Source organism: Vicugna pacos, chromosome 19 (genome assembly GCF_048564905.1).
Source record: "Vicugna pacos chromosome 19, VicPac4, whole genome shotgun sequence".
NCBI lineage: Eukaryota > Metazoa > Chordata > Mammalia > Artiodactyla > Camelidae > Vicugna > Vicugna pacos.
This window is the reverse complement of record NC_133005.1, coordinates 46,666,028-46,683,580: the sequence shown is the minus strand read 5'-3', so window position 1 is coordinate 46,683,580 and position 17,553 is coordinate 46,666,028. Positions and strand designations below refer to the sequence as shown.

At 53.7% G+C, this 17,553-nt stretch overlaps 2 protein-coding genes across 3 annotated transcripts in view; one reads left to right on the top strand and one right to left on the bottom strand.

Moving 5' to 3' along the window:
* Positions 1-9,663, bottom strand: part of PRPF6 (pre-mRNA processing factor 6) — a 37,138-nt gene extending 27,475 nt beyond the window's left edge. Inside the window, exons 1-6 of one of the 2 annotated variants that reach the window (XM_072944608.1) lie at positions 9,450-9,663; positions 7,769-7,937; positions 6,631-6,749; positions 4,054-4,132; positions 3,422-3,598; positions 3,058-3,213 (exon numbers count right to left, since the gene is read on the bottom strand). In XM_072944608.1, the coding sequence (XP_072800709.1) occupies positions 3,058-3,213; positions 3,422-3,598; positions 4,054-4,132; positions 6,631-6,749; positions 7,769-7,937; positions 9,450-9,520 (771 nt within the window). In that variant the 5' untranslated portion in view covers positions 9,521-9,663. Of the gene's footprint in view, positions 1-3,057; positions 3,214-3,421; positions 3,599-4,053; positions 4,133-6,630; positions 6,750-7,768; positions 8,156-9,449 lie in introns of those variants that run through there. The other variant, XM_031687598.2, reaches the window with a different exon arrangement.
* A 1,560-nt stretch (positions 9,664-11,223) lies between these two features.
* SAMD10 (sterile alpha motif domain containing 10) lies at positions 11,224-15,967 on the top strand. Its single transcript, XM_031687951.2, has 5 exons — positions 11,224-11,436; positions 13,347-13,528; positions 13,605-13,773; positions 14,227-14,367; positions 14,572-15,967. Exons 1-5 carry the CDS (start codon positions 11,346-11,348, stop codon positions 14,592-14,594), a joined length of 606 nt encoding a protein of 201 aa, XP_031543811.2. The 5' UTR covers positions 11,224-11,345; the 3' UTR covers positions 14,595-15,967.
* Positions 15,968-17,553: the final 1,586 nt, after the last annotated feature.

Here is a 17,553-nt window from a genome sequence, read left to right as displayed (position 1 = left end):
AATATCGTTCAGCTAAAAAGAAGTAAGTTTCAAGCCACGAAAAGACATGGAGGAACTTTAAATGAATATAACTAAGTAAAAGAAGCCTGTCTGAAAAGGTTCCAACTATATGACACTCCGGAAAAGGCAAAACTACAGACATAGTAAAAGATGAGAAGTTGGTAGAAGAGAGGGAGGACCAGACAGAACACAAGGGACCTTGAGGGCAGTGCAACTGCTGCGTGACACTGTAATGGTGGATACGTGTCATTGCACACTTGTCCAAACGCACAGAACACACAACACCGTGAATCATGTTCACACCCAGTGCAAACTATGGACTTGGGTGATGATGAGATACAACATAGGTTTATGAATTTAACAAACACACCACTCTCTGGAGGATGTTGACCACGGGGGAGACTGTGTGTGTGCACATGGGAAATCTCTGAACCTTCCTCAAGACTTTGCTGTGATCTAAAAGCTCTCTTAAAAAGAAAAAAGTCCTTTAAAAAAAATGGGCAAAGGACTTAAACAAATATGTCTCCAAGGAAGAGATATAAATCACCAATCAGGGAAATGCGAATGGAAACCACTACTTCACACTCATCAGGACGGCTACCATCAAAAAGCCAGGAAACAACAAGCGTTGTCAAGCACATGGAAAAGCTGGAGCCCCTGTGCAGCGCTGCCATGCTGGAAATCTAAAATGGTGCAGCTGCTGTGGAAAACAGTATGGTGGGTCTTCAAAAATTAAACCTAGAATTATCACGTGATCCAGCAATTCCATTCTGGGTATATACCCCAAAGAATTGAAAACAGGAACCTGATCAGACACTTGTACACCAAGGCTCACAGCAGTACGGCTCGCAACCACCCCAAATCCCACCAAAAGGTGGAAGCAGCCCAAGCGTTGTGACAGATGAACAGATAAACAAAATGTGGTGTGTGCGGGCATACAGTGTCGCATTATTCAGCTTTAAACAGGAAGGATATCCTGACATGTCCTGCAACGTGGGCGAGCCCTGAGGATGTAAGCGAGCCTCAGTGAAATGACCCAGTCCTAAAAGGACAAACACGGTACGACTCTATTCGTCTGAAGTTCCTAGAGAAGTCAAGTCAGAGACAGAAAGCAGAATGGGGTTGCGAGGGGCTGGGGGAGGCGATGGAGAGTTCGTGTCTAATGGGGACAGAGTTTCAGTTTGGGAAGATGAGAAGGTTCTGGAGACAGATGGTGGCGAAGGCTGCACAATATGAATGCATTTAACGCCACTGAACTATACACTTAGAAACGTAAACTTTACATTACATGTATTTTAGCACAAAAAAGTACCATGATAAAGTTTTTTACAGAAAGTATTTCTATATTCCACGCAAAGGTGTGAAAGCAACAATGAACTGAAAAAGACACACGCAAACATAAACGATACTGGCAATAAAACAATGTCGAGAGGGAAGCGGGCAACTGACAGCAGAGGCACTTCACAGAAGGGGCGCCAGGGACCAGCACAGAGAGGCTCAGCTCCTCCCAAACAGGAGTGCAGGCTGAGTGGGGGGCTTGGGGGGGCTGTGCCCTTCAGACTGGCCAAGACAAAGGCAACACCCCTCTGACCAGGGCTGCCAGTGGTGTGACCACACAGGCACGCTCACCCATGACGCTGAGTGTGGAGTGACAGTTCTGCACTTAAGTGAAAATATGCAGATCCAACAATTTCACTAAAGATACTATAAAAATGATTACTGACATCTGCAGAGACAAGCACAAGGAGCTCACCAAAACAGGCTCTGTGATCGCAGGAAAAGTGGAACCCTGGGTGGGAAGGGGTAAATCGGGAGTTCGAGATTTTGCAGATACTGACTACTACATATAAAATAGATAAACAACAAGTTTATACTGTACAGCACAGAAAACTATATTCTGAATTTTATAGTAGCCTATAATGAAAAAGAACATGGAAATGAATACGTGTATGTACACGTATGACCCAAACATTGTGCTGTACACCAGAAATTGACACATTGTGAACTGACCATACAAAAATGCAAAAAAAAAAAGTAGAAACCACCCAAAAGGCCCATCAAAGATTAAACCATGATACTCACACACAACGAACTGCTCTCCCATTTATAAAATACATACTTAGTAACATGAAAATGTGGTTTTTCAGATCTGTAAGCTTCTAAGTTTTTTTTTATTGTAAAACATTTGCTCACCATAAAAATTTCAAGTAGTACAGCAAAAATCCAATTAAAATTTAAAAATTTACCACTGCATCAAACAGTAATGGCTGAGTAGCTCACTCTACTAATTTCTACTTCTAAGTATGTGTGAAAATTTTCCTTAAAAATGTTTACACAAAGCATTCCTTGGTGGCTTGGGCGTGGAGCCCTGGACACGTCCTTGGCATGTGCAAACGCCTCTGGGTGGACACACTTCCCTCCACACACGCTGCTCTGCCTCTGGGCTTCTTGTGCATGATGACTCTTCTTCAGTGTGTTGGTTCCTTTGACTTTATGGTGCTTTCTATTATGCAAACGTTTGTAATTTGCATGTAGTCAAATTTGAAAAGGATTTCCTTCACGGTTTCTGATGTGCATGTCAGGATGAGACAGGGTTTTCACGAGCACTGAACCAAGAGCGTGCCCCTAGGAACCAGCACAACTGCTAGGTGCAAGAAGAAAGCATGCACAATCACTGCTTTTGGAGTGGGAAGGGTGTTGGTATGTCAGTGGGAAGCATGTGGCCTTCGTTTGGCGCCCCTCAAGCAGCCTTCCATCACCTGCGTCAGCCTGAGGCCTGAGGGAGCAGGAGAACCACACCGGGGCTGGCCCTCCGCTGCTGGCACTCAGTGCACTGCCCCTACGCCCACCCCACCGGTGGCTACACAGGCCGGCCAGAGTGCAGAGTCCGGCCACTTTTCCTAAAGGGACAAGGACCAGTATGTCATCACTGGTCTGCTTGACTTGTGACAAAGCACTTCAAAAGATGAACTTTTCACAAATACGTATCTGCTTAAGAATCAAAACAAAACACCTTTGATGTGATCTACAGGGACCCACACGGGACACAAACCACACCTGGCTCAGCCTCATGTCCATCAGGGTATTCCTGGCTTGGCCGATCTTCCTCATGTCCAGCTCGCCTGTGCCAGGTGTCATCAGTCCAGGAGTCATTCCACCTGGGTATGGAGTGTTCAGTCCGCCCGGATAGGGGGTGTTAAGGCCTCCAAATTGCTGAGGGGAGAAAGCACAAGATGCTGGCTTGTGTTTTCACATGGGAGAACCTCATCTTTCCAAAATCCCTCCATGTAGCCTGATGCGGGAACTGCTGAGCAGCACAGCTGCTGACCTGCAGGAACACCTCCTCCAACCCCAGCACCTCACCCCCCTCCCACCACTCATCTTTCCCACCAGAAAGGAGCCACCCTCCTCAGATGCTCACAGTCTGTCGGGGATCCACCGAAGTGTGGTTCTCTCCAGTCTGTAAGTGTTTGGCAAAGAAGCTGTCGGGAACAGGGGTCAGCTTCTCGTAGCGTGGGTTCCGCTGGCGCTTGTTCCTGGCGTCGCCAACCTCAGGGATGCTCAGCCACTCTTCCTCCGTGACTTCTGCCAACTTCCTCTGCAAGCGTCGGCCCCCAAAACATTAATTCTCTGGCAGAATTTCACATGCACAAGAAAAACTACGCTTTCCCTGACCCTTGTTCCCCAAATCATCATGCCCTAGAAAGGACTTTGATGTAAAGACAGTTATCTCTTTCATTTGGAAAATCAACTTGTTGGACCAGCTCTACTTCACTCAGACGCAAACTGTCAAAGCCCAGAAGACAGAGTTTAGAAAACCCTACATCTAAATGGAGTTAAAGTTACAAAGAAAGTAAACTCATTCATCCCAACTTTTTTGGTGAGGAGAGGCTTTTGCCTGCATATACGTGTAAGTAAACACACAAAGAAGGGACCTTCCTTCCATGTGAACTAAACAAAAAGCAAAGTTAGCACAGTCTCATCAGTTTCACCCCAGAGCAGTCTGCTCTCTGCTGGGCAGCGTGTGAGCAACAGTTCCACCCATCTGCTCACCTTGAGATCTGAGAACTGCTGCTGGATTTTGGGGCGTTCCATACGGTATTTCTCAATTTCTTCTTTCTCCCTTTGCTCCCTAGGAAGTAAAATGCGTGCAGAGGTTATAAATACCAGATGTCCATACTGAAACAGTCATTTTACTAATCCTAATTAAATCACCAAACGAGTAATTCCACACACTCAGCACCTAAATCAAATACATTTTAAGGCAACAATGGATATATTCACAAATAATTCAATTCTCTACCAAATGAAAACATGCAGAAATTCACTAAAAAAACCCCACTGCCTTACTCTGATAAATACTTGCATTTGAACACAAGTGTGTTTACTGCTTCGAAATTCGACAAAACTCCGTAGGGCCATCCCCTGAACACTCAACTCAGAAGGAAATCTGAACCACTGCTCCACTTGTCCATCCAGCTCTCTGCTCAGTCTGTCACTGCCTCCCACCCTTCCAAGTTGAGTCACCTGCAACAAACCAGCTGTCCCCTGCTCGTCTGCCGGAACTAATGGTCTACAGCGTCACCCACATGCTAACTGGCCTCCAGGAACTGAGAGCTCCTAGGTTACTGGTGATTTAGGACCAGGTCAGATGTGAACACAAAGAGCAGTGGGAAACTGGCAAAGTATCAACTAAGCAGGGTAAACTGCAGTGGACATGAGCCCAGCAGCTAAGACTTCCCAACACTGAGATGTACACTTTCCTCTAGAAGGTCAGGTGGGAATGTGAAAGTATTACGACAAACGAATGCCTAGAAAAGACAAACACCCTTCCGTGGGCTGGAGATGGTCTGACATCATGGCTCCTGACAGAAAGCACACACAGACATCCCCGCCAGGTTTTCTGGCTGAAGACGTTCCACCTGATTTTAATCAAGCCTCAGGCTCCAATTTTCCATTCCTCAGGAAATGCTGAAAGCGTAACAAGTAAAAGGGCACCCTGAGGAGATGGGCGGAGGCAGGACACACGCTGAGGGGTGGCTCCGACTGTGTCCTGGCCCGGAAAAGGCAGTTCTATGCTGTTCTGGGCACAAGCAGGGAAAATGGGATGTGGACTGGCTAACAAAGATGGACTACTCGGTGCTGGGGTGAAGACACCCTGAGGGACCCAGCGAAGACCACCTGCGGATGCAGAAGAAGCAAATGTGCAAACTGTGTGCAGCACAGAGACCACACAGGGCGTGCGTGTCCGCCCCACCGCTCCCTCTACCTGTCTGTCCTGCAAAAACTTCTCAAAAGACAACACTTCCCTAAAACCACTTAATACGACAGCTTTCTATGTGTTAATGAATGAATGCCAGAAGACTGGAATCAAACCTTCTTTAATACACAAACCATGCACATTTAATTACCATACATATATGTATACATACCTATATAAATTCACGCACACTGACTTAATAACATTTTTCTAAACCTCCACTGAAAAGCAGTATTTCTCTTTTCTAAAGTAATCTTGAGGGGAGGATATAGCTCAGTGGTAGAGCATATGTTTAGCATGTACAAGGTCCTGGGTTCAACCCCCAGTACCTCCATTAAAAAATAAACAAATAAACCTAATTACCTCCTCCCAAAAATTGGTTAACTAATTAATTAATTAAGTAGTACCAAAAAAGTTCTAAAAAAAAAAACCTTGAAAAAAAACCGTGAAAATTTTTAAAATTTACATATATTATGGGAAGTAACAAAATTGTACCTATGATGAGCAACAGAAAGAAAAAAGTGAGCCAATATGTTAAATGTTACATTCCAGACTTACAAGTAAGTGTCATCCTCTTATTCACACTTACTCTCACTGCCCTGATAGTCTACAATAAGAATGTATTCATTCTATAATAAAACACTTTAAAAAAGTATAAAGTAATAAAACTTATTATAGTTTGCAAGACCTTGTGCTGACTTTGCATAAATTTCCTCAGAAAGGACAAGGAATCAGAAAGCTGCCACGGAGGTGACATCAACACAGCAGACGTGCTGGAACTAAGTTCAATGCAGCACATCCACCCGAGGGCCCCTGCGGGAGAGTGGTCTTCCCTCAACAGACCCCCAAAGACTCAAAGCACATCCTCCTTCGGCCTGCCTGGGCCTCGCTCCCCCAGGCTCACGCAGTCTGTCCCCACCAGCCCAGCCCAGCCCAGCCCAGCCCAGCCCTGCTGTGTGGACCGAGATTCTCCAGACACAGCACCTGCCCACAAGGACTGAAATGTTCACCTGTCATCTTCAGTTAACCTTTAATTTACCTAGTGCACAGTGATCAACATCACCACACACATTTCAAAGATGGTAACCCTGACGTGTAGTCAGACTAATCCCCCAAATTCTGCTGACTTCTAGAAAGCTCTCCACTCCAGTTCCCAGGCTACTCTGCAACAGCCCAGGGTTTTCCAAGTGTGACTGCCTTAAAGAAAGACGCAGGTGACCGCAAAGCTGAGCAGACACACATATTATTCTTGCAACTTTTCTCCAAGTCTGAAATAAATCAAAGTAAAACTCAACTTTTCTCCAAGTCTGAAATAAATCAAAGTAAAACTTTTTTTAGAAGTTGGATAAATAGAGTGTGAAGAGCTTTACCGTCTCTCTTTCCTCCTTTCATCCATTCTTTTATCCAGAGCCGCGTAGATAGCATCCGCCTCCTCGTCATCCTTCTCGTAGGGCCCGCTTGAGAAGAGGCTCCCAGCATAGCCGTTAAACTGAGAAGCACATAACAGAGATCAGCCTCTCCTCCAGCACAGCCCCCACCAGCAGAAACAGAGCATGTATGGCTGCAAAATGCTTGCTAAGCATTTTTTTAAATAGTCAAACCCCAACTGAGGGATAAGAAAAGAGCTGATGATTACTCTTCAAGAGTCAAGGGCATGAGAGGCAGAGTATCTGCACCAATCAGAAGAGACACAGAAGGGGACACAGATGCAACGTGGGATCCTGGCCTTGGTCCTGGGCCAGAAACATGATGACAGAGGTGGAAAAACCAGTAGAATTCAGAAAAGATCTGGAGGTTAGTTAACAGTGCTGCGTCAGTTTTAACCTCCCTCAAGAATAGTACTAGGGTCATGTAAGATGGGGAGAAGCTTGTGAAGGGTATGCAGAAATTCTTCATGTTACTTTTGGAAGTCCCTGTAAATTTAAAATTATTTCAGAACTGAGGTGGGAGGGCATAGCTCAAGTGGCAGAGCACATCTTAGCATGCACAAAGTCCTGGGTTCAATCCCCAGGACCTCCTCTGAAAAATTGATAGATAAGTAATCTAACTACCTCCCCCACCAAACAACAAAATAAAAAAAAATTATTTCAGAATTGAATTTTTAAAAATCTTTTCTTCTGGGGAGAAATGCCATCTGTCATAACACGCCTATAAAAAACTTCGGCTGACCAAATACCAACTAAGAAGATGACTGCTAAAGCAAAAGAAAGCAAATATTACCACCAATTCCACTTAAAATGTTTATTAAAGCCCAGTCGAGACAAAACCCAACGCAGCAGCTCTAACATGTGCAAGCGCACCTCTTCTGAAGACAGTGTGTATTTCTTTCCACTTTTCCTGCTCCCCCTCACACTGAGCGAGCCCCCCAGTCCGTGAGCAGCTGAGATAGCAAGTGTCCCGCCACCCCCAGTGCCCGCAGCGCACAGGGTCACAGGGTGAGAAGTAGGGTGAGAAGCAGGGTGAGAAGTGGGGAAAGTGGGCGCCGGCCAGCCAGCCAGCACGGGTCACCTCATCGTAGTTGGTGTCGTTCAGGTCCTCGTCATCATCGTCCGCAGCTTGGCTCTTCTTCATCTGGTCCCCCACCGTCCGCTTGCCTGGGGGCGCATGGCGGTCATCGACCGGATCATTGGCATCGCGGGCAGGCCCAATGTCTGACCGGGTGGTGAAGCCAGTGGCACTGCAGGAGACCCCAAGATGCTTGATTATCTGGCTGGCCTTGTCCCTGGGCTCTTCCCTCCATGGTAGCCATGTGACAACACCTCCAACTCCTCTGGGAAACCTCCCAAGGTGCCGGTGGCAGGAACCACACAAGGCCATGCTCCCAAACATCAGAGATCTGTTCTCCTCAGGAGGGAAAACTGAGGTGGTTACCAAGGCCATCTTCTGCCACCCTCCAACCTCCTTGACAGAGATTCGCCAGGGTACCAGAACCCTCTCCTCATCCAAGTCCCAGTTTCCCGTTTTCAACAACCTGCTAATCACCTTCCTCTCCAAATCCAAGCAGGACCTCAGACCCCTTGGCCCAGTCAGAGGTCCTCTTCTGTGACCACCTTGCAGCTGCTCTGAGCTGTTTCAGCTGACAGTGGCGGTGCATCCTGGGCACCACGGCATGAGCTTTGCCTCCTCCCCGCCATCACCAAGTCCTTCGGGTCTACCTCCAAAATCCCTCCTCCCATCACAGCTGGCAACAAAGTTAGCTCCCCCGCAGGTAACCTTCCTCTGCTTCAGCACAGCTCTGCCTCTCCAGTGCCTGCAGGAGCTCTGGTTCCTGTGACCTCCACCCACTACACATTCTACTCGCACAGACTCCTGGCAATTCCTTCCTCTTCCTCCATGCCTCGTCTCTTTCCTCAACTGCCCAACATAGAAAACATCAGTTTCTCCTAACCTTGAATCTTACCCCAAACTGGCTCAAATGTTGATTGCTAGAACCCGAGTTCTAAATCTGTTCCTCTGTGTACTTATTTATGCAAATACCACATCTCTCCTAGTAAACTACAGATTCTCTGAAGATGGTGTCAGTATCTTAGACTTGTGTGTACCCCAGATTGTGACATCCGTAACATAATTCACCCATAATATGCCCAACAGGAGAAACAACCGTCTTCCTAACCAAACGAACAACAAACAGGATGACAATGACTGCTTGTTTACTCAATTTATGGCAGTCATCTGTGTGGCAGGCACGGGGGACTCTGACGCCTCACACATGCCATCCGGCCTTGGGGAGCTGGGAGTCTGGACAAGCAGTGCATGACGGCCAACACGGCAGAGCGAGTGGCCGGGGCTGTGGGGAGAGAATCAGGTAGGCTCACGACAAGGCCGGGGGTCTGCCCGGCCTGGGGAGGGTGGCCCCGGAGCTCTGACTACGTGACAGGGGCTCGGCCCCTCGCCCCTGCGACAGCAAGACGGTGTCACCACCCACCTCGGAGACGAAAACCGGGCTCGGAGCCGACGCGCGAAGTCCAGGTTTCCCCCCCTTGGCGGCAGGCGCCTCCCTCGGGTCTGTCCTAACCCAGAGCGCCCGTCTTCCCTCACGGACCGCGCCACGCCGCCCGGCACCCTTCAGACCCCGCACAAGCACTACTCTCGCCCTCCCCGCGCCGCCGACGGCTGCCCCGACCCGGCCGCCTCCGGCGGGTCCTGCCCGGGCCCCTGCGCCCAGCGCGCGGCCCGCCCCAGGCCTCACCCCCGGCCCAGCCCCGGCACGTAGCCGAGCGGCGCGGGCATGCCCAGGAACGGCTTCTTCTTCTTGTTCATGGCGCTGGTGATACCAACGACCGGGAAGGAACGGGACAGAGGCCGCGACCGAGGCGAAAGACCACAGCTGCCCCAGGCCCCGCCGCGGGAAGAGGCCGCCGGCCAGCGTCACCCGCGGCCCGGAAGCAAAGCGGAGCCCCGCCCCCATGGATTCCTCGGGCGGAAGTTCCCGAAACGCGACTTCCCGCGGCTTCCGGTGGTTTCCGGACGCTACGGAGAGGCCGAGATGCGGCGAGCGCACGCGCGGCAGCGCCTGCTCGCGGCGCGGGGGGCTGGTGACATCTTCCTGGACTAGCTCCGCAGGACCTCGGCACTGAGCCTGGGGCGTCCCTTCTCACTGCCTGTTCTCGATGCATTTCCGAGACCTGCCTGTACGAGCAGGACCCATGGGTCCCCTTCCACCCTAAGCCGGCCCCGTCGTCAGGGACCCCTGAGCCGCCCACCCTGCCCTTCAGAGTCGCCCTGGCTTGGGGCAGGGCCTAACACATCTGAGAGGGCTGCACACCTAGCCAGTGTGTAAGCTTGTGCGGAGTGTATGCGTCGTGATTGCGGTGCCCCCGTGTGCAGACTGCTGCCTTGGCTCTTCGCACTCAGATTTCTGGGCTCAGTCCTGGCGCTGGTACCTACCTATACAAGCCCCACTCACACCCCCACCATACCCTGAACATTCGGTGATTCTGGTGATTCCGATGACGGTGGGAGCCCAGACCCTAAGCAGCTAATTGATGAAAATAAATAAATGCAACAGAATAAGTCAGTGTGTGGGCATAGGCGGTCACAGCATGTGGGTGGATTCAGTGCAAATCTACTTGAGTGTGTTGGTGGGCACTGGTGCAAGTCAGATCATCTGTGCTCACGTTTTAGGTGGATACGCAAGACTGTCCTCTGCATGCATGTCTGCCTGTCCGTGTGCACCTTTGCTGGGGTGGGTGTGGGACATCCTCTGGCCCCCATATACACCTGGGGAGAGCCTTCGGTCTCTTTGGCAGAGCAGGCAAAAAGCTAGTCACAAGTCTGGTCTTCTGCTGGACCAGGTAGCCCCCAGCCCACCCAAACACTTCTCACAGGGGTCATGAACCAGACACATCCCTCCTGTCTGCTGTGGCCTCCTCCGAGTTTCTCTCTCCTCCTTGTTCCCAGCTGAGCCCCTTGGAGTGACACGCCGTGGGCACTGAGTCAGATTCTGGGGCTACAGAGGGAAAGAGAGAGATCCCAGCTGCCCTCCTAACCTTCATAGGGTGGTGGGGGGCAAGAGAGGGTCAAACTGGCTTCTCTAGGAAAGTGAGTGGCCATTTGAAGGAGAGCCCTCCAGAGAGGCCCAGAGAATGCACGAATAAAGGAATAAATAAGTAAACCGACATGGGAGAATGGAGGGACCTGGTGGTGGTGGTGGGGGGTCTGGGCCCTCGACCTGGGTCCCAGTGGGCAGAAGGTCCCAGAAGCAGGTAGGATACTCCCCCACCCTCCACACACACAGGGAACTAACGCACCCCTACGTCCCTGCCTCAGATCCTTCAGAGCCTGGACCCCTTGTAGGTGCACAGTCCCATGCCTAGGTGCGCACGGATGCCCCTCGCCGCGGCAGACACCCTTCGCGTACGCAGGTCCGCGCGCCGCCGACAAAACTCGGAGCTCCCGGAGCGCGCCCCGCTCTCAAGCTCAGCGGCAGGTGCCTCGCCGCGCAGACTCGCCGGGCGCGGGGACCGGCTCGGGCGCGGGGCCGGTTGGGGTGGGGCGGCGGCGCGCGTTCCCCGCTGGCCGCACGGGCCGCCCTGCGCCCGGCGAGGGGCGTGTGCACCGGCTGGGCTGGGGACCCGCGGGCCCCATGTTCACGGAGCTGAGGACTAAACTGAGCCCCCCGCGAGGCCGAGCCGGGGCTGTGCGCACCGGCTTCGGGGAGCGCCGGGATGTGGACGGTGAGCGGGGCTGGACCCGGGAGCGGGGGATATCGCGGGCTGGGGGCTCGAGGACCTAGAGGGACAGGGGCGGGTCCTGGCGGACTCCGAACGGCGGCTGCATTCGGAGTCGGGGGTGCGTCCCGGCCAAACAGGGTCCCTGGTGTCTTTGTCCTGCGCTGGGGCGGGGATGAAGGGGCGGCGGTCAGGCCTTAGGGATCAGCGCGCCTTAGCTTGGGGGAGGTGACCTGCGGGGGCTCCTGTCCCCCAGGCTAGCACCACCCTGCGGTCACTTTTTCCTCTGCGCGGAGAAAATCTTCCCCAGCCCCTGCAGTGGAGCAGAGTGGTGGCCGAGGCCACAGCCGGTCTCGGGAGCCCCCACCCCATTTCCTACTGGAATTCTGACGTTGGGGCTGAGAGGGAGCGACGGCCCGTTGAACAGATGGAGATCCCTCCCTGAGCGCAGGCAGGAAATGGGAGGGGTCTGGCGGGTCCCGGACAGGTGCGGCGCAGGCAGAGGCGTCCGACTGGTTCTCCGGCCTGGGCCTGGCTGGTATAAGGCCCAGCTAGGCGAAGCCCTGTCACCCAGACGCCTGTCCCCTGAACGGTGTTGGCTTAGAACAAGTCTTCTCCCATGGTACTAGAAGCCACCTCCGGGCCGCGGCCACACTGGCCACGCCCTCTCTCATACCCCAGACCTCAAATTACCGATTCCCAAAGTTGCAAATATGAGGAGGAAGGAGGCATCTTATGGGGTGGAAGGAGGGGGAGTAAGATGTGGGTTTCCCCCATTACCGAGACCTCCTGGGCACATCACCAAACCCTGCCCTCAGTGTGTGTGGGGGGATGAGCTGTATCTGTTGGGGGAAGGTCTCTCACTCTCCTGATGAATGGGTTAGGTCAAGGACCCTGGAAGGGGAGCCTGATCCTGCTGGTGGGCCTGTGTGCTATAAAGATGGGGGAAAGGCTGGGTCCCACTTCCTGTCTCTCCCTAGGGCTCTGTTGACTTGTGGACACCAAGCAGAGCCTTCCTCCATCCAGCCATTCATTCACAATGTTTCTGGGCACTTCCTGTGTACCAAGACCTGTGCAAGATCTTGGGAGGGGCCCATCCAGGTGCCTGCCCTCCCCGGAGTCATGTCAGCAATCAGCACAGAAATTACGGGAAAACCAAAACTTGATGAATGTAATGAAGTTGGTATTGGAATATAAAGCACAAGGCATCACCCTTGGTCCCTGAGCACCTGGCTGCACCCTGCCCGCTTCTACGAAGCAGCCCATGCCCTCTGGACACCCTCCACGCACAGGAGCTGCCCTGGGGCCAGGGGCCTGTGGGAGGTAAGGGAGCAGGAACCCCGTCAGCTTGCCCAAAGTTCAGGCTTCTTGTCACAGCCAGCGAGCACAACTGGACAGAGGCCAAGCCTCCAACGCCAGGTCTGGTGGCATAGACTGAGTGCCTTTGATGACAAGGGGTGGGTAGCTCACCCATGAGGGTATCCCCACCACACAGGGTCTTCCAGGACCATGGGGCCAGAGTTTCCTCATAGGCAAGTCCTGTGCACGGGCCCTGGTCTGATGTGGCACGTGCCAGCCCAAGACAAGGCAGCGCTGGGCTGTCTCAGGGTAGCCCCTCGCCTGGCTCTGAGTGCTGGACTTCCTGGTGGGCATATCTCTCTCTAATTAAACAGAATCTATCCTTTCCCCAGAGCACAGACTGTGGACTCTGACAGGGAGAGGTGTTTCCAGTTCTTCAGCTTTGGGCTGGGTGGAGTCCTCAGGACAGTTCTCGCAAGCTTCCATCTGCTTTGGGGGCTTGGGAACCCCTAGTGGGAAAGCAGCAGAGGGAAAGTGGGCCAAGTAGGAAGCTGGCTCCGGGCAAGGAGCCTCTGGCCTGGCCCTGACCACTCTGACCTAGCACTCCTGCTCTGCAGCCACTGCCCACTTCAGCTTCTGTCGGACCCTCCTGGAGCACACAGTGTCTGCCGAGAGCATCCCCTGCCACCTGCCTCGGACACCAGGCACCAGCCTCACATGGCACGACTCCCGCAGCCAGAGGGCAGCTGGCGGCCGGCCAGTCAAGCTCCTGCAACAGCCAGGCACAGAGGCCCCCCAGGTACCCACCTGCTACACCCCCCTGAGCCCCCGCCCTCCTCACCACCTTGCTCCACCAGCCACCCCTCTCCCCACAGGGCCGGTACTCTGACCACTATGGCCTATACCACACGAGTCCCTCGCTGGGTGGCCTGACGAGGCCGGTGGTCCTGTGGAGTCAGCAGGACGTCTGCAAGTGGCTCAAGAAGCACTGTCCCCACAACTACCTCGTCTACGTGGAGGCCTTCTCTCAGCATGCCATCACCGGTGTGGGCCTGGGGGCTGGAGGGCTCCAGGGGCTGGGGTGCAGGAGGCCCAGGGACCCAGGGGCACTAGAGAGAGAGCCCCCTCGCCCCTCCCCGCTTCTGTCTTCTTTGTGTCGTCCTCTCCTCTGGGTCTTTGTCTCTTTGCAGCATCTTCATCTTTTTGCAGCATCTTCATCGTTGTTCCCAGTCTCTCTGCTTCAGTTTGCACCCAGCTTTGCTCTGGCCAGTCTCTGTTCATCCCTGTCCTCCTCTGCCTATCTCCCTCTCTTTCCCTGTCTCTCTGAGTCACCCTCTGTGTCTCTGCCTCCCCCCACCCAACCCATCTTTCCTTCTCTCCCTCCTTCCCTGTCTTTGAGTCTCTCTGTGTCCCCCTCCCCCTTCTCTCTCTCTCTGCCTTTGCCCTTGAAGCCCCTTGGATGCTGACCTCGGCTCGACCCATCTCCCCACCCCCCAGGCCGGGCGCTGCTGCGGCTGAATGCAGAGAAGCTGCAACGGATGGGGCTGGCACAGGAGGCACAGCAGCAGGAGGTGCTGCAGCAGGTGCTGCGCCTGCAGGTGCGCGAGGAGGGGCGGAGCCTGCAGCTGCTCAGCCAAGGTCAGTGGGAGGAGCCAAGAGTGCCAGAGAGGTTTGGAAAGGCCTGGGGGGGCAGGGAGGGAGGGGCTGGGCTTTGAGGTCCCAGAGTAGGGTGGGTGAGTTGACCTCAGCAGTGCGGGACCCCAGTAAGGTCCATCCGGCACTCAGGGCAGAGTGGATGATGCTGGAAATCCCCAACCCTCCTTACCCCCATCCACCCCGTAGCTTCCTTTGGAAACACGTCCTAGCTGCTGCTTGAGGCTTGAACCCCAGACCTCAGCACTGTGACCGGAGCCCCTGACAAGGACGAGGCAGAGCTGGCCGCGCAGCCCCTCTGGGACCCTGCAAGAGGCCCCAGGGGCTGAGGCCAGTCCCGTGGATAGGTGGGACCAGAATTGCCACCTCCAGCCACCTCTGGCTGTGCACTCTGGGCTGTGCCTGGGATTGGGCGGGCAGGGGCTGCTTGAGTGTGGCCCTTCGTCCTAGGACCTGAGCCCAGGCCCACCCCCTGGTGCTGCTGGCAGCATGCAGGACAGCCACCTGGAGCCAGAGTGGGTTTGGACGTCCCCTAGACTCCCAGGGAGCCTGTTTATTTATGTCCCCCTCACCCCATTAATGTCTGTTCTCCATCGCCTGCTAAGTCACATGTCCTGTAGGCATCCTGCTCTCTCCCAGGGCTGGAGGTCTGCCCCCTGTTTAGGCCCTCCCCAAGCACCCAGAGAACTGCCCGCACAGGTGGGACAAACTGCCAAGGCTCCCTTTGGCGTGTGCCCTCCCCTTTCCCGGCCCAGAGGATGGGCATCAGTGTTGGCCTGGCAGGGCAGCGGGCCAACTGCTTTCACTCCTCTATTCTCATAAATTCTCACCACACTCTCGGCTACCTGCGGGAACTGGGACACGCACCTGAGACCCGAGTGGCACAGTGAGGACCCCACACCCCATACCCAGCACCGGGCTCAGCCGTGTCCTGGCCTTTGGTTTGGAAACGTCCCTCTCCTCCCAGGGTCATGGAGACCACCTTTGAGGCATAGTCATGGGTGGGCATTCCCACTGTCCCTTTCCCAGGAAATCCCGGGTCCACACAAGAACTGTCCTGATGGCTGCATCCCATGCCCCACCCACTGGAGACCCAGCCAGCATCTGAGCAACTGCCCTGTGGGCCAGAAAGTCCCAGGTCTGGGGCTGGCTGGCGTTGCCCAGCAGAGGGATAGCAAGGGTGGTCCTGGCACCCCCACCCTCTTGCTCCTCTGCCCACTTACTCCCCTAGGGGACTCTGAAAATCTCAGGGACAGATGAGGCTGAGCCTCCAGCCCCTTCTCTGTGCCCTGAGTTGGCCTCAGGATGGGAGGCTGGGTGTGTAGGTCCCAAGTGGAACTCGAACAACTCGCCTGGTGCCTCCCATCCCTTGTGTCCCTCACGGGAAGCTCCTTATACTGTCTGGCTGCCCCAAGTGCCCCTGGCCACCTCCTGCCATCAGGACAGCTCCCTTTCCGGGAGCCCTTCCCGTCCCTCCTTCCCCCTCCTTGTCTTGTCCCCTTGGCCCCACCATGCTTGTCTTGTCTTCCTTGTTCTGTGCTAACTTTTTTACACTCTGACAAAAAGACCAGAAATAAACTCGGTTCTCAAGCGACCTAAGCGTGGTGTCCCGCTCTGGCCAACCAGGCACGTGGGGTAGGGAGTCAGGGACCAGCTGTCTCCAGCTGTGGCCACCAGGGGGCAGTGGTGTTCCATCCTGGCAGGGTGCCTGTTTACGCCTGGACCTGCCAGGCTAGCTGGCAAAGGCTATGAAGGAGGGCTCAGCCCTGTGGACCGCACCCAGACGCTCGGACACAGGTGTGTTAGGTTCCTGGGGCTGCTGTAAACAATGACCACAACTGGGAGGCTTAACACACCAGAAATGGACTTTCTCACTGTTCCTCAGGCCGCACGCCTGAAATTCAGCTGCACAGCACTCCTGCCGGGGCTCAGGGGAAGACGCTTCCTTACCTATCCCAGGTTCTCCCATCACTCCACCCTGGATTCCGTGGTATCATCACCCTCCTACGAGGACACTTGTCACTGGGCCTACCTAGATAACCCAGAATGATCTCTTCATTTCTAGATCCTTAACTTCATTATGTCTTCAAAAGCCCTTTTCCAGATAAAGTCCATTCACAGGTTTCAGAGATCTGAAGTAGCTATCTCCTGGGGTCCTCATTTAGCACCCTAACAGGGCAGTGCCCTTAGATAAGAAACACACGTTTGGCAGCACATGCACTGACACACATACCCACACAGCAACCAGATGAGCAAATACACAGAGGCAGAAACTGACCACTGCAGTCTGGACACACAGACACTGATACAGCGACAATGACACCAGCATCCAGACCCACAACATACCTGATACACAGTGTCCCAGCATCCCATGATCACCTAACAGACAGAAAGACACCAAGTGCAGCACACCCCATATACAACGCATATGACATCACACGATGCCCTGATCGCCAGATACGCTGTTGCCTGGACAGACACCGGCTGAGACCCAGACACCTTCCTACACACTACATCACCTGAATGCTAAAACACGATAGGCATCTTTCTCACCTAGTACAGGACACACAGACATACCCTGACACCAGACAGGACACTGCTTGACACACATCATCACACAGAAGCATCATACGTGACTTACGCAGGGAAAGTTGGCAACCTTGGGTGCACTTCAGGGCACACACACTGACCCCTCTCCCCAAGTCCTGCATGTCTTGACCCCAGGCACAGGAATGAGGGAAGGATCACATGGGCCTCTCTGGCTCTGACTTCCAAGGGAAGGACTGACTTACCTCCCCACAGAGGGCCCCACCCTGCCTTTGCCCCACTGTGGGCACTTCATCCCTTGAAAGAAGCAGGCCCCAAATCTACCCCTGTCCTTTGTGCCCTGCCCACAAGCTGTGTAGCCAAAGCTGCTCCAGTGTGGACAGAACGGGTGGAAGGGGCTCAGGGAAGGGGTGCACCTTGTGCCTCTGTTTCCCACCTACAACTCCTTCCTTGTTTCATTCATTCTCAAGTCTCGGTGAGGCTGGTGCCCCATCACCCCTAGACTTGAAATGACCTTCCCGGCCGAGAGCCCAGTTCTGGGGCACAGAGGAGCAAGGCACTGGCCGCTGATTTTGGACTACCCTCCCAAAAGTAGACAAACACTGCTCCAATGGTCAGTAACCC

Excerpts from the sequence above, each read along its gene's own strand:
- SAMD10 (XM_031687951.2), top strand. The coding sequence starts at position 11,346 with ATGTTCACGGAGCTGAGGACTAAACTGAGCCCCCCGCGAGGCCGAGCC. Across the intron at positions 13,529-13,604 it reads CAGGCACAGAGGCCCCCCAG|GGCCGGTACTCTGACCACTA; the intron begins GTACCCACCTGC and ends CTCTCCCCACAG. Across the intron at positions 13,774-14,226 it reads CTCTCAGCATGCCATCACCG|GCCGGGCGCTGCTGCGGCTG; the intron begins GTGTGGGCCTGG and ends CCCACCCCCCAG.